Source organism: Salvia splendens, chromosome 21, assembly GCF_004379255.2.
Source record: "Salvia splendens isolate huo1 chromosome 21, SspV2, whole genome shotgun sequence".
Taxonomy (NCBI): domain Eukaryota; kingdom Viridiplantae; phylum Streptophyta; class Magnoliopsida; order Lamiales; family Lamiaceae; genus Salvia; species Salvia splendens.
The window spans coordinates 19,131,644-19,158,018 of NC_056052.1; the positions used below are offsets into that span (position 1 = coordinate 19,131,644).

A 26,375-nucleotide genomic window follows, 5' to 3' on the forward strand; every position below is an offset into this window, starting at 1 on the left:
CTTGGGGCATGTGGTTTCGGAGAAAGGCATACAGGTGGACCAAGCAAAGGTTGAAGTGATTTCAAAGTTGTCTTACCCAACGAATCAGAAAGAAGTTAGGGGATTCCTAGGGCATGCAGGTTTTTTACAGAAGATTCATAAAAGATTTCGCGAAGATTGGCCAGCCGCTCACCAATCTGTTGCATAATGATGTTGATTTTGTTTTTGACGAAGAGTGTAAGCAGGCTTTTCAATTATTGAAAAACAAATTAGTATCTGCCCCTATTATCAGAGCACCTGACTGGAGTCAACCGTTTGAGATAATGTGTGACGCGAGTGACTTCGCAGTGGGCGCGGTGCTAGGTCAAAGGATTGATGGAAAAAATTACGTGATCTTCTATGCATCGAAGACACTCAACCAGGCCCAGAGAAACTATGACACCACAGAAAAGGAAATGTTGGCAGTTGTGTATTCATTTGAGAAATTTCACCCATATTTACTAGGGTCGAGAGTGATAGTTTTCACCGACCATGCGGCTATCAAGTACTTGCTGGCGAAGAAAGAATCTAAGCCAAGATTAATCCGTTGGGTGTTGCTTTTGCAGGAATTCGATTGGTAAGTCAGAGACAAAAAGGGACAGAGAATAAAGTGGCTGACCATCTGAGTCGGATTTTCCAGGGAGAAACGGACGAAGCTATACCTGACGCATTCCGGAGGAGCATCTGTACTATCTAGGAAAATTTCCTAGACCTATCAGTTGGGAAATGATAATGGCGTTAGCAGGTCCAGGAGACTCTGAGAAAGGGAAATGTCATCTGAACACTGAGCCTTGGTTCGCAGACCTGGCAAATTACTTGGTCTCAGGGGAGGTGCCCAATTCACAAGAAAATTCCCTGGCCCAAAAGATGAAGCTCAAAAGCGAGGCAAAATATTATTTCCGGGACGATCCTTATTTGTGGAGGATGGGAGCTGACCAGGTGATCAGGAGATGTATCCCCGAATGGGAACAGAGGGATGCGCTTAAACATTGCCATGCATTGGCGTGTGGAGGTCATTTTGGACCAAGGATGACTGCGAGGAAAGTCCTCGACAGTGGATTTGATTGGCCTACGTTACACAAGGATGCCTTTGAATTCTGTCAGAACTGTGAGAGATGCCAACAAACAGGGGGAATTTCTAAAAGAGATGAAATGCCGCAAGTCCCAGTAATTGTTTGCGAAATTTTTGACGTCTGGGGAATGGATTTCATGGGTCCATTCCATTCTTCGTACGGAAATACATACATCCTTGTGGCTGTAGATTATGTTTCTAAGTGGATAGAGGCCATGGCTACTACGTCTTGTGAAGCCAAAGAGGTGGCTAAATTTCTTAGGGCTAACATTTTTAACAGGTATGGCGTGCCCCGAGCGATTATATCTGACCAAGGGACGCATTTCCGTAACCGAACCATAGAAGCTTTGATGAGGAAGTACGGAGTTCACCACAAACTTTCCACCCCGTACCATCCTCAGTCTAATGGGCAGGCAGAGATCTCCAACAGGGAGATAAAGGCGATACTGGAGAAGACGGTGAATCCGTCAAGGAAGGATTGGAGTAAGAGGCTTGGAGATGCATTATGGGCTTACAGGACAGTATACAAAACGCCTATTGGGATGTCGCCCTACAGGATAGTGTTTGACAAGATGTGCCACTTGCCCGTGGAGATAAAACACCGAGCATATTGGGCGGTCAAGGAGATCAATATGAAACCCCAATCCTGCGAGGAAGAGCGGAAATTGCAACTTCAAGAGCTGGAAGAGCTAAGACTGGAGTCATATGAGTCTGCAATGTGGTACAAGGAGAAGACGAAGCTCTGGCATGACCAAAGTCTCCGGGTCAAGGAACTACAAGTGGGTCAGAAGGTCCTCCTTTTTCAATCTAGGCTCAAGCTGATGCCTGGGAAGTTGAAGTCCCAAGTGGATCGGGCCATACACTATTGTTGGCCTTCGAGCAAATGGAGCTGTGAAAATCCAGGGCAGTGCCTCAAACTCTACTCATTTCCTTGTCAATGGTCATCGGGTAAAGGTTTTTAGGGACAATTCTGAGTTGTGCGTAGTGGAGGAAGTGCCACTACGTGCACTCTCTATTATCACCTAAGTGGTCTAGAAATGAGTGATCTCGAAGAATTCCTGGGTCAGATAAATGGGAATGCATTTTAATCTATATACTGAATCAGGGGATCTCGGGAGTACTCAATTGAAAGTGTAAATAGTTTAATTGATTTTAAAAAAGTAAAAAATGCCAAACAAAGAAAAAATTATAATCTTCCAAAAATATTTTCGAAACACCAGACTCCTTAGGGAAACTGTTTTGTCACATATGAATCCTTGACCTGGGAGTCTGGCGTTTCAATTTTACTGATTTTTATCTAAGTGTGGTATTGCAGAGAGACAACATTTACATGGGGCAGAGAAATTTTAGTTTGGAGGGAAGTGGTAAAGTTTCGAATTTCAAATTTTCACTTTGTGGGAAAACGTACAATTGCTTACATCACGCCTGCAACCGTCCCGTCCTTACCCAAAACGCTTATTTCCCTCCTTATCCCTTTATTTTCCAAACACCTAATTTTCTCTCACCCTAAAAATTCCCCAAATTCACTCTCGCAATACCCACATTTCTTTAACCCTAATCGGAAAATTTCTTCCAAGTTTTTTGTGTAATTTTCAGATTCGAATCATGAAGAACGCACCAAATGCATGAAATCCCACCACATCTGTCGATTCAAGTACGGCGACGTTCATGGCAGAGTTAATGCAGAAATTCGGCGGTCCAGAAGAGGCGATGAAGGCTTACGCCATGTTCACAACGATGATGGAAAAAGCAACACCTACTGCGTCGACAACCACCGCACCACCACCACCGCAAATCCCGGAAGAGTCGATGGCCCAACCCGCGGTCGTACATGCAGTAGCCGTACCGTCCGCCAGCGCACCAAAGGAAGACGCCGCGATAGGCGCTGAACAGGGACAGGATTGGTGATCGCAGGGTAGCGCATGTCGTTGAGGGGGAAACCCTATTGTCTGCTATAAGTATGGGTGAGGGGGAAACCCCTGTTGGTGCTGACGGTATAACTGAGGGGGAGCCCTCTGTTGGTGTTTTGGAGGGGGGAACCACTGTTATTTTTGATAAATTTTTCCTGGGGGGAACCCTAGAAAGGTTCGTGGGCGGTGAAGCCCTAATTTCTGATCCGATAGTTGCTGAGGGAGGAACCCCTATCTACATTGAGGGGGCGACCCCTATGTTGTCTGAGGAGGGAGAGGCCCTCATTCCTGATGACGTTTCGGAGCCTAAGGAGAGTGGGCTGAATTCGGTGATAGATCTTGACGATAATCCGATGAGCGCAGATTCACCGGTGGACAAAAGAGCGGCCAGGCGTAGGGCCCGGTGAAATTTGAGTGACGAGTTTGAAGATCTCACTCTACCTACAGCAGATGAGAGTCTAGCCCGGGGAACAGAAGGAGAGTTGGAGGCAGAAGCCCCTAGGTCTGGCGGAGAAGAAGACGTGGCAGAAGAGCGCCGCCTGGCGGCAGAGAGAAAAAGGAAGGGCAAACATACTGCTACTTCCCGGGTCAAGAAGTCCAAGCAGGCTAAGGAGGGAAAAGCTGTGGAAGCTCAACTCCCAGCCCCTACTAAAGTGTCATTTGCCAAGGAACTAGCCGACCCTCCTTCGTCTAGTGATCCCGAAGAAGAAGATATTGAAGAGCCCGAGGAAGAGTTAAATTTTGAGCCAGCTGAAGTCTGGATAACGAAGGGGTTACTGGAAGCGATGGGTAAGTTCGAGGATCCCAAGAGAACGGCAGCGTACAAAGAGAGATGTGGTTCCGGAAAACTAGCAAAGTCCGAAAAACGATATGTTCGGGAGGAGTTGGAGGAGATAGACTCCGACGAGGAGTTTCGTCAATACATTGGCGCAATAGGGTTCGACTGGATTCTAAAGCACAGTGACGCGGAAGTGCCGACAGTACCTGCCCTGGAGTTTTTCTCTACCTTCCGCCTGAAGCCCACCACTGATCTGGATGCAGATTCTATCACTTTTCGCCTTTTTACTGAAGAACATGAGATGAGTTTTAGAGAATGGTCCCTCAGGATGGGCTTGTTCATGCGTGCAGAGGATGACGACGACATATGGAATGAAAGGATGGTAGGAGCCCCAAAGCACACTCCCAGATTCAAACCGCAGGCTGCCTGGGAGTTTGTGACGCACCCGAAAGTGGGACAGTTCAAGATGAGCTACTCGAAGGCGTTCCATATCGAAAACCGTCTTCTGCGTTTTTCCCAGACATTTATCAGTTACAACTTGATGGGGACTGCTAATTCTGCTTTGACTACAGCCGACCTTTATTTCACATGGTGCATGGCCAAGGGCGTGAAAGTGCATCTGGGCTATTGGTTAGCCCAGGCTTGCCATCAGATGGCCGCAAATCCTTCCCGCCACATGTATACGTGTCACCTCCTAGGTGCCTACCTCCAGCGAAACTCGATAATGAGGATTGCCAAATCTGCGCCTGAGGTAGTGATGTGTGAGCCTCCGGAGCTTTTCAGTATGGATTAATTCTTAAACAAGGGCTTGTTATACATGCACGGGAAAGATTTTTGCTTCTATGAGGTCGGCAGAGCGGAGCCCCCAGTCAAGCCAGAACAGGATGTTGTCGAAGCGGTTGCCAGTGTTGAGTACGAGGAGATGAAGAAGGAAATGGGTGTGGTGCAAACGGAGCTCAGTAACGTCCGGAAGGAGATGACCGAGATGAGGAAAGAACTCGGCGGAGTCAGGGAGGAGATGCAGGCTCTCAAGGGGCGCATCACTGTCTTGGTGGGAAAGTCATCTACACAGAACGATCGTATGGCGGAGGCCGTGAACTTGATGATGATGATGACAAAATGGCTAAAGGAGAAATTTTCCGAGACCCAGATGAAATTGCCCGCTGGACCTAGCAGTGTGTCCAAGCCGCCAGGGCAAGGAAGTTCCTCCATCCAGCTTCCCCCACTAGCGTCCAAGCCCTTGACAGCCCCGTCTGCATCGAAGCCCGCGTTAGTGAAGAAGCCAGTGTCTACGAGATGTGAGAAAGAAGAGGATAAGCCGGAGTCACTGGTGAGGAAGAAAGCAAAAGTAACCCGACCCTACGTTCCACCGCAGCTTGGCTCCCGCGGGAGCCAAACCCCGAATTGAGATCCCCCTTGACCAAGTAACTTTACTTTCAGTTTTTCTTTATTTTTTTTCAGTTTTTAGATGTTTATGTGTTTGTTGTGTTATACTTATGCTTGTGTTAGTTTTTTTCAACATGTCTTTTGACGTATTTAGTAGTCTGCGTTTTATATGTCTTTGTTTTTCTTTATTTTTTTATTAGTCTGCGTTTTATATGTCTTTGTTTTTCTTTATTTTTTTTATGCTTGTTTTATATGTTTTAATTTCAGTTTTCTTTATTTTTTTCAGTTTTTAGATGTTTATGTGTTTGTTGTGTTATGCTTATGCTTGTGTTAGTTTTTTTCAACATGTCTTTTGACGTATTTAGTAGTCTGCATTTTATATGTCTTCTCCCACTTAGTCCGTTGCTCGGTCTAAGTGTGAGAAGTTTGTGTTGCTTTTCGGCATGTTTTGGTTTTTGTTCTGATGTAATTCTCCCACTTAGCCCGTTGCTCAGTCTAAGTGTGAGAAGTTGTTTTTGTTATATGTTTTGTGTTTTGTTATTACTTCTCTGTTTCCCCCCTTCACTAGGATAGCTTGGGGACAAGCTTGAGTGAAGAGGGAGGGGGAGAGAGTAGTACAGTTTGTTATTAATATCGATAGGAGTTTTAGGTCTAGGTTTTTGTGTGTCCCATGAGCTAGTGAATATAATACGGCAAGATTCCCTTAGTAAGAGCAATTGATGATAGGATGCATGTCAACTTTGAGGCCTTTTTCCTTAATAAGCTGAAGTCGGTTTGAATGAAGTAAGGACGATAGAGGATGCCTTAGATAACCTAGTTGTGAAGCCCCTCTATAGGAGTGAGTTATGAGCCTAAACACTTTGAGCTAACATATACAAAAGAGGGCCGCCACTGGATGTGTAGGGAGAAGAGTCAAAAGGAGAAAATAGGGGGAAAATAATTTAAAATTCGGAGGTATAAGCTGGACGAAGTCCAGAAAAACAAAGGAAAATGAGGTATAAGTTGGACGAAGTCCAGGAAAATGAGGTATAAGCTGGACGAAGTCCAGGGGAAGAATAAAATAAAATTCGGAGGTATAAGCTGGACGAAGTCCATGGAAAAATCTAAGGGCATGAAGCAATGACCCGGGGAAGAAAAGAAAAAGATGTACAAAGGAGAAACTCTCATAACCCGAAGCATCAGTGGTATAACTTTGACTTAAAAGTGAATCGATCCTAACATCTCTGGTGAGGAATGAGCGGTCGAGTGAATATAATAATTTGGGAGTAAAAGGGCTATCTTGACAAACTGACAGACCGTTTAGGTAGAAGAAGGAAAGGGGATGATTTGGAAACTGTAGACGAATCGGATAGACCTTAAGCTTATGGGGACGGCTGCCCAAAAGTTGAAGTTAGTTCATGCCTTTGTGTTTTCTTCATGTTTTTCTTTAAGTATTTATTTTCTCTTTGTGAGTCTGTTAGTGTGTCTAGATCTAGGAGTTTGTGTTTCGTTTGTGTTTGTAAAGTCGGTCATAGGATAATCATGCATTGAAATTCGCCTTTTTTCATTTTCTTGTCTTTATACTTGAGGACAAGTATGGTTTAAGTGTGAGCAGTTTGATAAGACTAATTTCATGCATTGATTAAGGGGTTAAATTCGTGTATTTATGGGGTCTAACGCATCTTTTAAGCCAGGTGTGTAGAGACTTTCGCCAGCCCTAGGAAGAAGGATGAAGATTTGCATGGTGAAGGGAAATGGCAATAAAAGTGAGCATTGTGGAGAAAATGACTAGACGGAGGAGATCACGGATGCTGAAGGGCAGAATAGAGATTTCTGCGAAGGTTTCCAGAAGATCAACCCCGCACCTATATAAAGAAGAGAGCAAGAACTAGTTCTCAGGGATCGGCACTTTTAGCGCTCTGAGCTCACTCGCACACTCTACACACTTGTTCATCGGGAACTGGAGGGAGTTTCGGTTTCTGGTTTCATTTTGTTGTTAAGTAGTTTGGTAACACCGTCCTCACGGAGGGCGAAGATACAATTATTTTGCTTTCATTTATTTTGCAGTCGTGAATTTCACCGAGCTTCGCCGTTCGAAGCTCGGCTTGTTTGCTGTTGAATTCTAGTTATCTATGCATTTTCTGTTTCCGAATGTACTTTGCTGTTGTTGATTTCGATTATGGATGCGATTGGTTTTGAATTTGACGTAGTTACTGAATTGGATGTTTGACTTTGCGTTGGTTTACTGAGTTTGAGTGGAATTGTTGGAAGCTTGTGTCGATCGGGGCAGATCTATTGAATCAGAAGTTATGGAGTTGATTTTGTGGGTTGTTGGGTTCGGAATGCTTGGATCCGGAGTGGATTAAGCATCCGACATCTAGATCAGAACCGAGTTAGTTGTGGTCGATGCCTGAGTTTCGTGTTTTCATTTCATTCCGTCTCGAATATGTAGATCTGTTTTATTTCTGGCTAATTGCAAGTTCCCGGCGTCCGAACTTTTACATTTTGCTTGAATCTGGATTTGTGCTCTGTTTTCTTCATGTTCGCATTTGATTCAGGTAATGAGATGCTCGCCGTTGTTAGTTAAATTTTTAGTTTGTTATTTGCAGCTTTTATTCGTTACTTGCTATTTCTGGAACATGGTCCCCACTGTTTACTCGCTTTCTGTCTAGCTAATTTAGTAAGTTGTTCGCCCAGTCTAGAAAGTTAGTTTAATATCTTGTAGTTATGAGGATTGTTCGATGTTAGCATGATGTTTTCAGTTTCCTAGGTCTAGTGTCATATTTTGTTCCTAAGTCTAGTAATAGTTACACCTCACCCCAAATTTGCGTGGAAGCAGCCATACACCTTTCCAGAGTCTTCTAAATGCTTTCTTACGCACCCATCTTCGTGGGATCGATCTCTGCTTCCCTGTACTAATTCATAGTATAGCGGGTTGAGGGTTTTGAATGCGGAATCTGTGTGTCCAACGACTGAGACTTATGAGATCCTCAGAGTTCGTAGACCTTGTGATCTAGCGGATGCTCTGGTTTGAGAAGCTCGACCTAGCATCAAAGCACACACGATTTTCCAGACACTTTCAATGACGGTCAATTTTGAATTTAAATATTACATTATTATAATTAATTGCAGAAAAGTAACTGTCATTCTTTGTTATTTGTTCATCATATGCAAGATTATAATCACTTCTTCATTGTCTTATTTTATTTGTTGAAACAATGGAATTCACCTTCCTTAATGATCTAAAACCTTGCAATACATCGTCACTAATTCGAGTACGGTGTGAGCGTGTTTATGAATTTATTAAACGTGGAGACAAATCAAATGTAATTTTCTTGGAATGTATTTTCCATGACAGGATGGTATGAGTGTCGCTTCTTACCTTATTACGGTTTTTTAGGTATTTATCTAAAACCATTAACTGTTTATTTTTCCATGCATGGCACTAGAATTCAAGGCACGCTTCCCTACTATTTACAAAATAAGTTTCGGGACCACATTAAGGAAGGTTCAATTGTTAATATCAGCCATATTTTTGCACGAAGAAATCGAGTACGTACTCCTATTACGGATCATGCATTTGTAATAGCTATGTGCTCCAAAACACGGATATCTGAAGTTGACGACTCCAAATTTCCAAGATTTATGTATTCGTTTAAGGCATTTTGATCTAATCAAGCAGATCACAAAAATTGATGAATAGCCTCTCTTTGGTATTTTTTGAGTACTACTTTTGCAATTATATTGTTATTATTGTTATTATTATTTGTATTAACATTGTCTCTACTTCTATTTTTGTAGACACAATTGGCGTGGTTATCGACCCAGGCAAGGTCATTACACAACCTAATTCTCGACTCATCAAGATTGTGATTGCTGATTCGCAGTGAGTGTTGAAATATAGATTTGTTTTTATTTTCTATTGAAATTCATTTTCTACTATGTTGCGTACAGACATAACACCATTTGTTGTACACTCTGGGGTGATCATATCTCGAGAAAATGGAAAAGGTCGTAGGACAAATTCCAATCATTATTGTCCAATTATGTAAACCTACCTACGACCCTTTCCATTTTCTCGAGATATGAGTCAACAATATCACCCCAGAGTGTACAACAAATGGTGCTATGTCTGTACGCAACAAAGTAGAAAATGAATTTCAATAGAAAATAAAAACAAATCTATATTTCAACACTCACTGCGAATCAGCAATCACAATCTTGATGAGTCGAGAATTAGGTTGTGTAATGACCTTGCCTGGGTCGATAACCACGCCAATTGTGTCTACAAAAATAGAAGTAGAGACAATGTTAATACAAATAATAATAACAATAATAACAATATAATTGCAAAAGTAGTACTCAAACGACCCAGGCAAGGTCATTACACAACCTAATTCTCGACTCATCAAGATTGTGATTGCTGATTCGCAGTGAGTGTTGAAATATATATTTGTTTTTATTTTCTATTGAAATTCATTTTCTACTATGTTGCGTATAGACATAACACCATTTGTTGTACACTCTGGGGTGATATTGTTGACTCATATCTCGAGAAAATGGAAAAGGTCGTAGGACAAGTTCCAATCATTATTGTCCAATTATGTAAACCTACTATTTTTGTAGACACAATTGGTGTGGTTATCGACCCAGGCAAGGTCATTACACAACCTATTTCTCGACTCATCAAGATTGTGATTGCTGATTCGCAGTGAGTGTTGAAATATAGATTTGTTTTTATTTTCTATTGAAATTCATTTTCTACTATGTTGCGTACAGACATAACACCATTTGTTGTACACTCTGGGGTGATATTGTTGACTCATATCTCGAGAAAATGGAAAAGGTCGTAGGACAAGTTCCAATCATTATTGTCCAATTATGTAAACCTACTATGTTTCGAGGTGATACTTCTTTTCTTCATTTTTAAAGTTTTTTTCCGGAATATTTGCATAAACGATTAAAGTATAGTGGCAGATTAATGATTAAATATAAAGTTAGATAAACATAGTTAGTATATCGCATCTCTTTGACTTGTCTGTTTTTTGAACTGATTTGTGATGATTTTGATTCTTTGTTTTTTGTTTTGACTTGTCTGTTCTCGGATTCAATTTATGTCTGTTTTCATAATTGATTTGTGATGATTTTGATTCTCTGTTTTTGTTTTGACTTGTATGTTCTTGGATTCAATTTATGTCTGTTTTCATAATTGATTTGTGATGGTTTTGATTCTCTATTTTCTTTAATTTTTCTGATTAATCCTTCTCTGTTTTCTGATTTTTTTCTCAATCACATGGAATTTCTTTGTTCATTTTATGTGGCTTCCTTCTCGGGATGACGTATGGCTTTAGTCATGTAACTGCTTTCGTCTTGACTGGAGAGTCTTTTGGACATAACTACAATGTATCTGTTTTCACTTGCATATTGGAGTTCATAATCGCACATATATGCATCATACTGTCGAGATTGGCAACCCGTTCTACTAATATGCATTTCCTTACTTGTGTGGTATTGTATAGTTTCATCCAAGTACCAGGAATTCATATTGTTAAAGGTCTTGTGCTGCACATTGATGATACACAGTTCCATCAGGTATTTTGAACAATATATAGTCTTTTTTATTTAAAGAATATCTGATTTGATACAACTTTTTTATTTGTGTTTGCAGATAGCAGTGGCTATGTTGGTTTGGTCAGTTGGTCTATTCCTCATCTTAGAGTGGGTCATGGAGGTGGAAGTAATAGTATGATCTGTTCATCTTTGGAATATGTTTACTATCCTATTGTTGAGATTGAGACTACGTTTCCTTTGCATTACTATATCTTTTTTGGATGGTGAGATTGAGACTGTGTTTCCCCTGCATTACTATATCTGTCTAACTTTCAAGGGCGCCTTTTGTATACTGTGTTGATATTGGATAGTGTTGGTTTTGTAATGTGCCCTTCCTTCCATATTCCGAAGTTGTTTACTGGGAGAAGCACCTATGGTTCGCAAACATTGTATTGAAGTTGTTGATAGGAGTTTACGTGACATCATGCGGGTGTGTAATGACATGAGTATGGAAATGTCATTTGGTGGGAAAACTGTAGTGTTTTAGGCAGATATTACAGGTTGTTCCTAAGGGCAGTCGACAAGATGTTGTGAATGCTACTATTAATTCTTCATATCTATGGAAGGACTGTGAAGTTTTAAAGTTAACTAAAAACATGCAACTTTTGGGTATTGAATCTGATGAAGAAGCATCCAAACTGGACGAATTTTCTAAGTGGATTGCATCTATTGGAGATGGGGTTCTGGGGGGTCCTAATGATGGTCACGTGAATATTGATCTTCCTGTTGATAATATATTGAGAGATGGTGGGGATGATATAAAATCCATTGTGTCAAGCATATATCCTTCATATATGAACCATGGTGAATTGAGCTCTTACTTGCATGATCGAGCTATACTTGCACCTACTTTTGATGTTGTTGACATGGTTAATGAATTCATGATTTCATTTGATGATTCGGAGGGCCGTGTTTATTTGAGCTCAGATAGCATATCAAAGTACGATACAACTTCAAATGCTTTTGCTAAGATTCATTCAGTTGAATTTTTGAATAATTTAAAGTGTTATGGTGCATCTAATCATGAGTTATTATTGAAGGTTGGCACTCCCATAATGTTACTTAGAAACATAGACCATGCTAATGGATTGTGTAATGGTACGCGGTTGATCATTACATGTTTAGGTGATCATGCGTTAGAGGAAAAAGTATTGAGCAGTCATAATGTTGGCCATAAGGTGTTGATTCCTAGGATGTCGTTAACTCCGTCTGATCCATGGTTGCCATTCAAATTTCAACAACGCCAATTCCCTTTGGTTGTGTCTTATGCCATGACAATTAACAAAAGCCAAGGTCAATCACTTGCTCATGTTGGCTTATTTTTAAAAAGACCTGTTTTTAGCCATTAACAATTGTATGTTGCCGTTGTTGGGGTTTGTATACTAAAAGATGCTTCGAGCGTACATGTCTTTGTACAGTCAGCTTGTGTATGTATACGAGAAACGTCACGTCCACTTATTTACCTAATTATGAGAATAAATAATATAATATAATGTTTTATTTATTGAAATATAATAAACAAGTCTAAGGCTTTTTACTAAGAATGTCAAAGTAGGGAAATTCGATGATTCATCATGAGTTTTCCAGTAAGGGACTTGACCAGATCTAGTAAGAAGAAAAATGTGTTCACAACCTAGATAGGTCTTGGCTACCTATTGGTATGGTTACAGTGTTTGTGATAATTCTCTTTTACCTAAGAATAGATTAGTAACACTGGTGTGGTAAAGCATTGAAAGGATCTAATACGAAATGCATTCTTTATTGCTATCTACTGAAAGAATATATTTCAAAAATTTTAGTATTTTCTAGTCTATGATGTTAATATTAATATTGTTTATTCAGTCAGACGCCACTTTGACTTATCAATATGAGAGAGTTTGTATGTAACTCAAATATGATATTTTGGGTGGTAGTAATTGAATAACATGAAGGTATTGGAATATTATTTCATAGAATTCGTGTGCCCAGTGTGGTATGATTAAATCCCCAAAAGGTGTTTGAAAAATGAATTTATTATTCAGAAATCTGCGGAGTTGGAATTTTATTCCATGAATTATAAATAAAGTTTCATCCTAGAAAACTCTTTGGAGAATTAATTTAATTCAAGTCACATAGCAGACAAAGAATTAAATTGATGGATTAAGATAATCTTAAACGCGGGAAATATTGTAAAATAAAATAGAACCCAAGTTATTCGTAATTTAGTGATTTAGATGGGAATGCAATATTATTCTTTAGTGGAATAAAATAATATTCCATTGATAATATATTAAATCATGGGTTAGTTGATTTAATTAGATATTTATCTAATGAGTGAGCCCAACATCTAAATCACTCCATGGATCCCCACTCTAGCCCAAAAACCTAGTCCATGCTTATAAATAGTGATGAGATGTGGAAACCCTAGCACACAAGGCATAACACAATTCTCCCACTCCAAACCCTAGCCACCACTCGTGTGGTCTCTCTCTCTCCCTCACCTCGATTTTCGAGCCTCACCAAAGGGAGAGCTAGGGTTTTGATTCTTGTCTTATCTTGTTCATTCTAGTCCATAGAATTGAATCGAGATAGATCGTCTTGTGTAGTGTTCTTCCTAGATCTTATCAAACTATTATTGATTCTTCAAGATCCGCCCACACGGATGAATAATCAAGGACATGGGAATAGAGTGGAAGATTCGTGGTCGATAAATCAAGGATCACCGGGAGGTGCAGCTAGCAACGTCAATCCTTCAATGGATCGAAAGGTAACAATCGAATCTACATCAAATTGCATGTCTATGTGTATATTTGATGTATTATATCTATAGATCTAGTTTAATTTGCATGAAATTAGAATCGAATGCATAATCACCTAAATAGAACCGTAATGACCTGTTTGTTTTCCATGTCTTCCGCTGAGGTAGACCCAACAGTCGTGTTAAGAGTTATAAGTCGTGAAGGATTGAAGATTTTAGTTTGTAACGAAGATGGTGATGGTACTTGTGATTCTACTGTTGTTTAAAAAAAAAATTTCAGAATTTGTAAATTATTATTAAATTGTTATTGAGTTAACTTTTGTTAATGCTTGATTTATTTATCTTTTAGCTGTGTAATTGATTATTTTATTTTTATATTGTCAACACTAATTTTATTATCTTTGCACACCTTAATTTTTTAAAATATATACATAATCATTAGTTGCATTAGCACATCTTTGCCGTACTCTAATTTATATACCAATACACTTTGTATATCTTCAAGTGAACTTTAAATTATATTAATGTATTGATAGGTAAATGTTGAGTATTCATAATACAAATATAAATATAGTAATTTAATCTATCATAATATTAATAGCAATATGCATGTAATTTTATGCCAAATTCATTGATAAATATTTGTGTATATATTTTTTAAATTGTTTGATTTTATATCGTTTATAATATATTTTTTGTTTTATAAATTTGTGATTTTGAAAATATGAAATCATATTTTTTTATGATTTCATAAAATTATTTCACAGTGTAAAATAAGTGTGACAAAAATAAAATAGACCATGCATCGCACGGGTGTGATACTAATATGATTCACTTTATTCTCTTTACTTTATTTAGTTTTCTACTTTATTTTCTCTACTTTTTTTTCTTCTCTTCCTTTATTTACTTTATTACCCACTCACTTAGCACTATAAACATCCATTTCTTACTCCATACCGAAAAAGTGCATTAACTATAAAGGAATGGAAAGTACTATATTTACCTTTTTTAAATTAAAAAAACTCCTTTTTTTACAATAAAATGGATATATATATTTACCTTGTTTCAACACAAAAGATAAATTAGTGAGTGTGCTGCAGCAACACACAAAATAAAAATTCATTTTTCTTCGAACCCTTCTTCTTCAACTTGTCTCCTCCAACTTGTGGAGTGCAATAAAAGTTGTAGTGATTATATTCGTATATGTATAGAATCGTGATTAAAATTCAATTAAATTTTAATACATGACTAAAGAACAAATGTGGATTACATGATCTTGTAACCTAGGTTAAAATTAACCACTAATGATTAAAAATAACTAATGATTTTATTTGAATATGTGTCTTATTATGGAAATTCCTTAAATAGTGATAAACGTACATAATTGTACGTACATAACCGAACTTTTTATAACATTTTACATTGAAAATTATTTTATAAACATTAATTGATTTAAAATAAATTTCATACTAATCATTTTGCAACACTTCGAAAAAAAAATTTAACTTAAATATTTGTATATTTAAGCAAAAAAATATTTTCTTACTAAATATTGTATAATTAATTCAAATTAAGCTCGAAATCATGTTACGATTCAACATAAAATTTATATATCACTTCTTTCTTATTGCTGCATATAATACAATAAATAATAAAACTAATTTTTAATTAAATTCACTTAAATTTAAAAATTTAAAGATATTATGTACATGTACAATTTATGTACATTTATCTTTTCTCATCTTGGGTTATTTTTAACATATAACTAAAATTTAACATGGACAAAATCTCCACAAATTATTAATAATAGCTTATGATAATACTTTGACAACAAAATTAATTATATTACACGTCAATATGTCATTATCTATATTTGATAATATAATGAACCAAATATGACTATATAACGAAATATATTAATAACATCATAATAGAAAACGTATTAGTATAACATAATACTTTTAAATTCTTACAATGAACTAAGAGGGACTAAAACAATTTTAAAAACAAAATTTATAATTGACTAATGGAAATTACTAAATTCATGCTAAATCCATATATTCATGCTGATATTCTTTTAATACAAGGTTGGTTATGGAAATTCCTAAACTTACATATTTCCATATGCACTAACTCCATATGATAATATAATGAACCAAATATGAATAGACATTAATAACATCATTTAAATAATAGAAAATGTAACAAAATAATATTTTAAAATTTTAACTATAAACTAGGTGGGACTGAAAATCTTTGAAAACGAAATCCGTAATTGATTATAGAAATTCTTAAATTCATGCTAAATATTTTTATTCATGATTATATTCTTTTAACATATGGTTGGTTATGAAAATTCCTATATTTAGCTAAGTCCATATATTCACACATATTTCTTCTTTCAAAAAAATGGTATTTTCGTACGAATATAGTGGAAAGAGTTACACCAATGCATTTACATCTTAGTTTAGGGACGTCTCACGATATTTTTTTAGGGACCGCCTAAGTGATGGTGTCGTAATTTAGGTATATATTGATGATTTTAAAAAATGATAATGCTAGTTTTTATGTATGCAATTTTCCAAAAAAAATAAGAACATACTGCTTGTTGCATGAAAATAAAGAAGCTCAAACAAAGTATCTATTTTTCGTCGAAAAAATAATAATACCGAATTTTAAGAACCTAAATAATAAGATTTTGATTTTTAATGAAATTAAAAATTAAGTTATTTGTTTAATAATAGGAATTACAACATAAAAATATATGAAATTAGATAATATTATTATTAATAAATAATAATAATAATAATAATAATAATAATAATAATAATAATAATAATAATAATAATAATAATAATAACAAAGTAATAAAATAAGTTGTTATATGATTTTGGGCATAAGCAGAGTATTAGATTTGTGGCTGTACTAAAAATTTGAGAGAAACCAGAGTTGTAGCATGTATTGTATTGTTTTGTATTGTATTGATTCACGCCGGCACACATCATTTTTACTATATCATCAGTGGCGGAGCCACATTGGAACAAGGGGTACCACTGTACCCCCAAAATTTACCGTTATAATTAATTTAGATATACTCACTAGCAATTCTCACACTTGGTCCAGCGGTAATGGTATCTTCTTCCATAACAGAGGCCCGAGTTTGATACCAAGCGACGCCACCCCCTGTTTATTTTTGTTTATTCCAATCTTCTATTTTATTCTTTTTAAATATTTTAATATGGATTCCATTATTAAGATATTTTTTATGCTTTTTAAATATGTATTCCAAAATAAAAATCCATCCAATGCGCACATCTTTATTTGTAGTTTTATTATATATTAGAATTTTTATTTTTTCAATGCATTTGAAATCTACACAATTCACTATATATTTATTTTTTCTATTTTTCAAATCTTTTAAAGTAGTTTTATCTCCATCATTTTAGCTTTTTAAAAAATATTCTAATGTATTTTCATTCGTTTCGGCATGAGGCCATCCGCAATGGGGCGGACGATGGCATGCCCGATGGCGCGCATCGTCCGGGGCCGCCATCGTCCGCCCCATTGCGGGTGCGTGACATAGGCCGCGGACGATCGTCGCGCCCTATACTAAGGGCGCGGAGTATAGCGCGGACGATGTCCATCGTCCGCCCCATTGCGGCCTACGCGGACGATAGGCCATCGGCCGCGCCATCTTCCGCCCCACTGTGGGCTACACGGACGATGGCACGCGTTTTTGATTTTCTATTTAAATCTCGTTTCTCATTCATTTGTACATACGAACATATCGACTATCTCTTTACATATTCTCTCTCAACATCCAACCAAAATGAATCTCGGCGACGACACCAATAGTTCTAGTTCGTCTGAGTCCGATAGTTCGACGTCAGAAGCATTAGATGCAGCCGTTGAAGAGGCCATGGCGGCATGCTATGCGGCAATGCAGCGCGAGGAAGAGGTGGTGGCAGCGGCGGCTGAGCAAGTCCATAGGCCTATTCGACATAGGACGTATGTCCGACGCGACCACCCGGAAGCTCACAGACGTCTGGTTGAAGACTATTTTGCCGATCAACCACGATGGGGCCCGACTGTTTTCCGCTGCCGTTTTAGAATGTCACGGTACCTTTTTCTCATCATTGTTCGGACATTGTCTTCACGTGATGAATACTTCACGTTTCGGGAGGACGGCATCGGCAAACCCGGCCTTACACCATTGTAAAAGTGCACGACTGCTATTCGTCAGTTGGCATACAGCACCACGGCGGACCTTTTTGACGAGTACCTCCACTGCGGGGGATTCTACAGGCCGCGAGTGTCTGAAGCGCTTTTGTCGGGGGATAGTAGAGGCCTATGGCGACACATATTTGCACAAGCCGACTGCTACTGATTGCCAGGGTCTGATGCAGATGCACGAGACGACGCACGGGTTTCCTGGGATGCTCGGGAGCATCGACTGTATGCACTGGCAGTGGAAGAATTGTCTGACGGGGTGAAGAGGCCAATTCACAAGTGGATACAAGGGCAGCCACCCGACGATGATCCTCGAAGCCGTCGCTGACCATCGACTCTGGATCTGGCATGCTTACTTCGGCGTAGCCGGGTCGAACAACGACATTAACGTCCTCAACTCGTCCACCCTCTTCACCGAGCAATGTAACGGCAACGGCCCGGCCATCGAGTTCACTGCCAACAGACGCCAATACCATATGGGGTACTACTTGGCCGATGGCATCTACCCACGGTGGCCAGTTTTCCTAAAGACGATCAGCTGTCCAATTGGTGAGAAGAGGGTTTTATTTGCGTAAAAGCAGGAGTCGGCGCGGAAGGATGTCGAGCGGGCATTTGGTGTGCTCCAATCACGGTGGGCAATTGTGAAAGGGCCGGCTCGTTCCTGGTACAAGGAAGTCATCGCTGATGTCATATATGCGTGCATAATCATGCACAACATGATAGTCGAGAATGAAGGCGGAAGCATCACCGATTGGAATGAAGATGACCGTGCATCTAGCTCGTCCGGCATGTCGACCGAGACACCCGATAGAGGGCTACCGTTAGGCTTCAATGAGGTTCTATCTAGACAGGCCTCAATGCGCAACCAACAGGATCATGCGCAGCTCATGAGCGACATGATTGAAGAAGTGTGGGCTCGTAACCGCCGTCGCTGAGTTTGCGTTTTTTTTAATTCGCATTGTAATGTATTAATTTTTATTAAATCAAATGAAGTTTTTGAAATTCGTATTTTAATTTATTAGTTTTTTTAAATTCGTATGGATTTTGCAAATATTAAAAAAATGATGATGTGGTGCGCCATAGGGCGCCTCACTGCAGGTGGGGAGGTAGGAGGATAAAATTGATGACGTGGCGCGCCATAGGGCGCGCCTTAGGGCACCCCACTGCTGATGCCCTGACATATAATTAGTTTTTATTTTCCCAATTCTCTTCTAGTGCACATCTTTAAGATGTTTTTAATAAAATAAATAAAATCATAAATTTTGATTGAAAAAACAAAATAAAGAAATGAAAAGAATAGGTTAAATTTTGACGCTTGAAGTGTGATAATTAATTATCGTACCCCAAATAAAAAATTCTGGATCCGCCATTGTATACCATCATCTATCAACTTTCTATATGTCTTGTTTTATCTCCACTTTCCGCTACCTTTATTTGCACTTTTTAAGAAAAATCAGTGGGTAGCAAATTGTAATTAATCAATTTACGATACTAACAAACATGGTATAGATCATGCCCCAAAAGCATTCAGTTGGCTACCGAGATTTAAAATTAAAAAAAAAAAAGAATACTAATATTAGACGAATTGCCAATCCCTATAATTTACGTTACCAAAAATACAAATTTACCTTTGGCATCGCTACAAAAATCATTGATCTCTCAAAATAAATAAAACTTGATTACCTTGGCGCCAGTAAATACAGCTTTCAATCATAAAGAAGTGAGCTGTCTCCACACATCATCAATTCCAACGATCTACACCGCCTCGCATGTAATCACTGCATTCCTCCCCAAGTAAAACCCTACATTTTTTCAATCAATACAACACCATACCATTCCTCCTCTCACCTATAAATTAAACCGCCACCATCTCCCAATTCCGCAATAAAACCTCTAATTAGCAGCAGCTATGGGGTTGAATTGTGATGGGGTACGTACTAAACAAGCCCAATAGCAGTGACGGCCCATCAGCCCAAAGCCCAAGGAAGAGTATCAGTTCGGCATTACCAAAGAGTTCGGCCCCAGCCTACAGCTCGGTAAAAGCCGACCAATCAAGCTCTACTCTCAGATCGGCAAAAGCTGCTCGGCAATAGTTCCGCAGTTCGGTCTCAGTATTCGACCGAACTGAGAGATAGTGGACTCATGCAGAACCTCCACGACCTCCACTACACGATCTATTTAGTGGTGTCAACTCATGCAGGATCTCATGCAGGATAGCGGACCAAACAAAGAGATAGTGGACCCATGCAGGATCTCATGACCTCCACGACATCCACTACCAAGTTAGTGGTGATGCAAGCCACGACCTAGTTAGTGGTGATGCAAGCCACGATCTTAGTTCAATGTATAAATAGAACTTAGATCAGATAGACTAGAGAAAGAGAGCTCTCTAGACATCAAATATCATATAGCAAGTCTGTATTTGTAAGCTGAAAACCAGATCAAGCAATACAATCTTGCCCTCCTTTCTTCCCGTGGACGTAGATTTACCTCAGTAAATCGAACCACGTAATTCCTTGTGTCGTGATCTATATTTTCTTTTACCCGCATTTATTACCATCAGAAATTCGCCCAACCATCACTGGCGCCGTCTGTGGGAAACAGAGAACCAAATTTGTGATAAAGCGAATTTTTTACCCTTTTTCCACCCCAAAAAAAAAATAAAAAAAATAAAAAATGCATACCAGATCACGTAACACCCATAATACCGTTCGTGATAACCATGAGGAAGCTAGTCCAGCCCGCAGGTCTGGAAAACAGCCTCGGGAGAAATCTACTTCCAGTTCTCACGGAGAAGGAACAAGCCGCTCAAAGACTCATCGCACCGAGTCTTCCCAGCAACCCGATTTGAACGAGGCTGTCAAGTTGTTTTTGGCCGAGAAGCAGGAAGAGTTCTTAATTTTCCTGCAAAAGGGCCAAAAGCCGGAGACGAAAACGGTGGATTCTCCCTCCTCATCCAGACATGAAAGTCACTACCGCAGTAGTGTCGTGTCTTCCAGGAAGAAGAATCCTCAACCCCGACATGTTCCTGTTCCTCCTCGGTACCGGAATCACAGGAGAACTCCATCTCCTCCATACCGAAGAGATGTCGGGTTCGCCATGTACGGAGCATTGAAGACTCCGTTCTCGGACGATATCACCCGAACTCCCTTGCCACAGAACTACCGAACTCCGTCGATGACTTATGACGGGTTAGTGAATCCTCATGACTTCCTGGGACGCTATCAGTATAACATGGCGAACCAGGGTCTCAATGAGGTCCATATGTGCAAGCTGTTTCCCGAGCTGCTTATCGGGAACGCAAGAAGGTGGTTCGATAGCCTCCCCCAAGGCAGCATTAGATCTTACCGAGATCTAATGGATGCTTTCCACAGGAGGTTCTTTCAGAAAGCGGAAGCCCGAATCACTTCGGCTCAGCTGCTTTCTATACGTCAAGGTCGCGACGAAAAGATCAGCGACTTTATGACGAGATTCCACAAGGAATGCCTACAAGTAGATGATCTCAATGATCTACTTGTCATTTCGGCATTCCAAAATGGAATCCTGCCCGGAGCTCTCTACAGAAAGCTCGTGGAATGCAGTCCGCAAACAGCTCAAGAGATGTGGGACATTGCGGACCAGTTCTCCCGTGCCGATGAGGCAGACCGTCGCAAACGGTCTTTAGACAGCTCATCCCGAGGAGACAGGAGGAAGCCCGATCATAGCGATCAGGGACATCCTCGCCGAACTCCTTTTGGCGATCAGGGACATCCTCGCCGAACTCCTTTTGAAAGGATTCAAAGGACTCCGGTGCAAGACCGATTGGGGCCACGTCTCAATCCTGAGAAGCCGCCCGCTCAGTTCGTACCATTGAACAAGTCGAGAGCGGAAATTTTCGAACTGCATTCCGATATGTTCGAAAAACCAAAGCGGATGACGAAATCGGCCGCGCGTCGACCTCAGGATCAATATTGCTCCTTCCATCAAGACCACGGTCACGATACCGAGGAGTGCCGACATTTGGCTGCAGGTATTGATGCTCTTGTGAAAGCAGGGACGTTAAAAAAATACCAAAGCAAGCAGCCGAAAAAGAACAAAAAGCAGAGAGGTGCGAACTGCGCTCCTCAGGATCTGAAAAAGCAACAGGACCCCGAAGACGATGACGAGCTGCGATATGATGGAGTAATCCTGACTATTGATGTTCTCCCTGCCGGGAAGACTAAATCGTCCCTGAAGTCAGAGCGCAGAGGCTTCAATCGAGAGGAGCCAACGCATAAAAGGCTGAAGCAGGACGACGTGATTACATTTTCAGATGCAGATCCCGTCCCGGCCATCTCTCCTCATCAAGACGCTATTGTCATCTAAGCCGGAGTGGCAAACAAACTGATCCACAGAGTGTTTGTGGATACCGGAGCGTCAGTCAGCATTCTTTTTAAAGAATGTTTCGATAAACTAGAAGTGGATCCAGCTCGGCTCAGTCCGGCTCCACTTCCTCTGAAAAGTTTCGCCCAGGAGGACACCCGCCCTGAAGGTATTATCAGCCTTCCGATCACGGTGGGAAAAGCGCCTACAAGCTCCAGTACGATGATCGAGTTCTTTGTGGTAAAAGCTCGGTCCCCGTACAACATCATCTTGGGAAGAGACTGGCTCAACGCAGTTCGGGCCGTTTGCTCTACTTATCACCTCATCATCAAGATCCCCACTAAAGGTGGGATAGCGGTCATCCGAGGTGATCAAAAGAGAGCAAAAGAGTGTCTGCAGATTGCGCTTAAAAGTGCCGAGCAATCAGATCGGCATCATCAAGCATAGCAATCACAACAGCCGGAGTCAGAGGCAAGCGAAATGACCGAAGTCACACCAGAGTCGAACTCAATGACCGTTCAGTTATACGAAGATGATCCATCCAGAACGGTCAAGATCGGTTTCGCGGGAACGCCTCTACTCCGGGAAAAGACCATCCAGCTCCTCAAGGAGTACAAAGATGTCTTTGCGTGGTCTCCGTTGGACATGACCGGAGTGCCCCCTGAGGTAATCACTCATCGGTTAAATATTGATCCTTCAGTCCGGCCTATAAAACAGAAGCAAAGACTCTTTGCGGCAGAAAGAAATCAAGTCATCCATGACGAAGTCCGCCAATTACTGAAAGCGGATGTATTATTCGAGGTGAAATATCCTTCTTGGGTGGCCAATCCTGTGATGATCAAGAAAAAAGAAGGAGGATGGCGGATGTGCATAGATTTTACCGATCTAAACAAGCACTGTCCTAAAGATTGCTATCCCCTTCCGAACATAGATAAAAAAGTAGAAGCTTTGATCGGCTTCGAAATTTTCTGTTTTCTTGATTTATACAAAGGCTACCACCAAGTTTTAATGGATGAGAATGATGCTTCAAAAACGGCTTTCATTACTGACTTCGGCATCTTTACTTATAAAAAGATGCCATTCGGTTTAAAGAATGCCGGAGCCACATATCAAAGGATGGTAGATAAGCTTTTTCGGCATTTGATCGGAAAAGAGGTTGAAGTGTATGTTGACGACATAGTCGTCAAAAGCAGAAGCACTTCGGAGTACGAAGACAACCTCAAATCCACCCTCGACATGCTCAAAAAAGCCAACCTCAAACTCAATCCCCAAAAATGTACCTTTTTGGTAGATTCGGAAAAGTTTCTGGGTTGTTGGGTTTCAAAGGACGGACTCAAGGCAAATCCCTCAAAAGTTCAAGTTGTTCAGAACATGGCGATACCGAAGTCCATACATGATGTGCAAAGGCTAACTGGATGTCTAGCCGCACTGAATAGGTTCCTTTCCCAAGCAGCCGAAAAGCAACTGCCGTTCTTCAAAGTGTTGAAAAAGGCACCAAAGTTTGAGTGGGGAGCCGAGCAGAAAAAGGCTTTTGACGAGCTCAAAAGTTATTTAGCCAAGCTTCCAATTCTCTCTGCTCCAACAGATGCCGAAGTGATATTCTTATACTTAGCGGCATCAGATCAAACCATTAGCGCGGTGCTTGTACGAGAAGAAGGCCTAAAGCAGCTTCCCATCTACTTTACAAGCCGAGCATTAAGAGGTCCAGAAACAAGGTATCAACCTCTGGAAAAAATTGCTCTGGCGTTAGTAAATGCAGCAAGGAGACTGCGGCCATACTTCTATGCTCACAAGGTATGCGTCTTAACCGATCTGCCACTTCGGCAAGTTTTGACCAAGCCAGAAGCATCAGGCAGAATCGCCAAATGGGCCATAGAGTTGGGAGAACACTCAATCGAATACCTACCTCGGAAAGCCATCAAGGGACAAGCCTTGGCAGATTTTCTTACAGAGGCAAAGTTCGATCAAGTAATCCCTGTCATTGCCGAACAGAAAAATTCTGCCAATACCGAACTAGCACAGCCCCTGGAATCCGAAGTAGAGCCGCCGGATTGCTGGAGCGGATTCGTAGATGGAGCTTCGAATAAAACGGGAAGTGGAGCTGGTATTCTACTTATCGCTCCCGACGGACACGAGGTAACTTATTCACTTCGGTTCTTGTTCCCAACCACTAATAACGAAGCCGAATACGAAGCTCTCCTTGCCGGACTCCAGCTAGCGCAAAGTCTATTTATCAAGTCTCTCAAAATCCATTGTGATTCACAAGTCATAGTGAATCACCTGTTGGGTACAAGTGAAGCCCGTGATGAGAGGATGAGGAAATACTTGGACAAAGCGCAAAGCATTAGCCGAAGTTTCTCTTATTTTCGGATAATCCGCATTCCCAGAGCGGAAAACAGCCGAGCAGATACTTTAAGTAAGTTAGCCTCATATCCAAGCTCAAAGGTGGAGGAATTGATGCACCGAAGCATTGATGAAGCTGAGGTACATTCAGTAGCTAGCTCGCCGAACTGGATGACGCCGATCTTACAGTATCTAGATCAAGGACAACTGCCCCAGGATAAGAGAGAAGCTCGGAAAATCACATGCCGAGCACTTCGGTACGAACTTCATGGAGGAGTCCTATACAGAAAGTCCTACCTTCAGCCGTTATTGCGATGTGTAGGGCCAGAAGAGACGGACTACATCCTTAGAGAAGTTCATGAAGGATCTTGCGGTAGCCACATCGGAGCTAGAGCTTTAGCTAAAAAAGTTCTGAGATGGGGATATTATTGGCCAACTTTGGTACAAGAAGCAGTGCAGCTCGTCAAGACATGTACGAAGTGCCAAATCCATGCAAATATCCCAAGGATGCCGCAGACCGATCTATGTGCTATGCAAAGCCCTTGGCCTTTTATGCAATGGGGCATAGACATAGTAGGACCACTACCACAAGCTCCTCGGCAAATGAAATTCCTTATCGTTGCCGTGGATTACTTCACGAAGTGGGTAGAGGCTGAACCATTAGCTACGATAACGAGCTCGAAGGCATTGGATTTCGTCTGGAAGAACATAGTGTGCCGATTTGGCATACCCCACATCCTCATTTCGGATAATGGGACTCAGTTCACCGACAAGACATTCAAGAATTGGTGCCAAGAGCTGAATATTCAACAGCGGTTCACTTCGGTCTCCCACCCACAAGCAAACGGACAAACGGAGGTAACAAACCGTATCTTGGTGAAAGGGTTAAAAGCTCGGTTAGAACAAGCCAAAGGACAATGGGTAGAAAATCTCCCTCAAGTCCTATGGTCCTACCGAACTACACCCAAAACCTCCAACGGCGAAACTTCGTACAGTCTGGTGTACGGCACTGAAGCCGTGATTCCGGTTGAGATCGGCGTACCCAGTCCCCGAACTCTAAATTTCTCCTCAGAAATGAATGATGACGGACTGAGAGCCGAACTAGATCTGGCCGAAGAAAGAAGAGAATTGGCCTGCATAAAAGCAGCCAAGTACAAGGAGCAAGTAGCCCGGTATTATAACCAAAGGGTGAAAAAGCTACAATTTCAAGTGGGAGATCTCGTCTTGAGAAACAACGAAGTAAGCCGAGCAGAAAAGCTGGGCAAACTCGAACCCACATGGGAAGGTCCATATCGGGTGTCAGAAGTCCTCGGCAAAGGGTCTTACAAATTGACTCACGTGTCAGGAGAACAAGTACCCCGAACATGGCACATTTCCAACCTCAAGAAGTTCCATTTGTAAGAGACAGTCCGGTCAGTCAGTCTTGTGTCTAGTTCGGTCCTAGAGGTATGTGCTTTCTTTGTTTTTTACTTGTTCTTTGTGCTTGTTTTATAAAAGTTTAAAATCTTGTTCGTCCTTTTTATTTGTCTATGTGCGTTTTGTCTGTCTATGTGCGTGTCGTCTCTTACAAATGTTACTGAGGTATCTTGTTCTTCGAAGGCTGATCCCCTTTTTAGAACATATATAAGCCAACGATTGTGAGTCCAAGCTTCTAAGGAGGATACAAGACCACAATTCAGCTTAAGAAACAAGCAGTTCGTCTGAAACGAACTGCAACAAAGGGAAAGTCCGATCCACGCGATAAAACTCGCCGAATTAGGACAAGGGAAAGTCCGATCCCCAAATTAGGACAAGGGAAAGTCCGATCCGAGCGATAAAACTCGCCAAATTAGGACACAAGCTTAGTCCGGTCAAAGAAATTTACTTCATAAGACCAAAGACGAGTCCGGTCAAAGAAGTTTACTTCATAAGACCAAAGACGAGTCCGGTCAAAGAAGTTTATTTCATAAGACCGAGGACCAAGTCCGGTCA

General features: G+C 40.6%; 1 protein-coding gene across 1 annotated transcript; it reads left to right on the top strand.

Moving 5' to 3' along the window:
- The first annotated feature begins 1,632 nt into the window (after positions 1-1,632).
- On the top strand, positions 1,633-2,052 carry LOC121784335. Its single transcript, XM_042182490.1, has one exon. The coding sequence runs from the start codon at positions 1,633-1,635 to the stop codon at positions 2,050-2,052; it is 420 nt and encodes a 139-aa protein (XP_042038424.1).
- Positions 2,053-26,375: the final 24,323 nt, after the last annotated feature.

Bases quoted from the DNA above. Each gene is read 5' to 3' on its own strand.
- LOC121784335 (XM_042182490.1), top strand. From the start codon at position 1,633: ATGTCGCCCTACAGGATAGTGTTTGACAAGATGTGCCACTTGCCCGTG.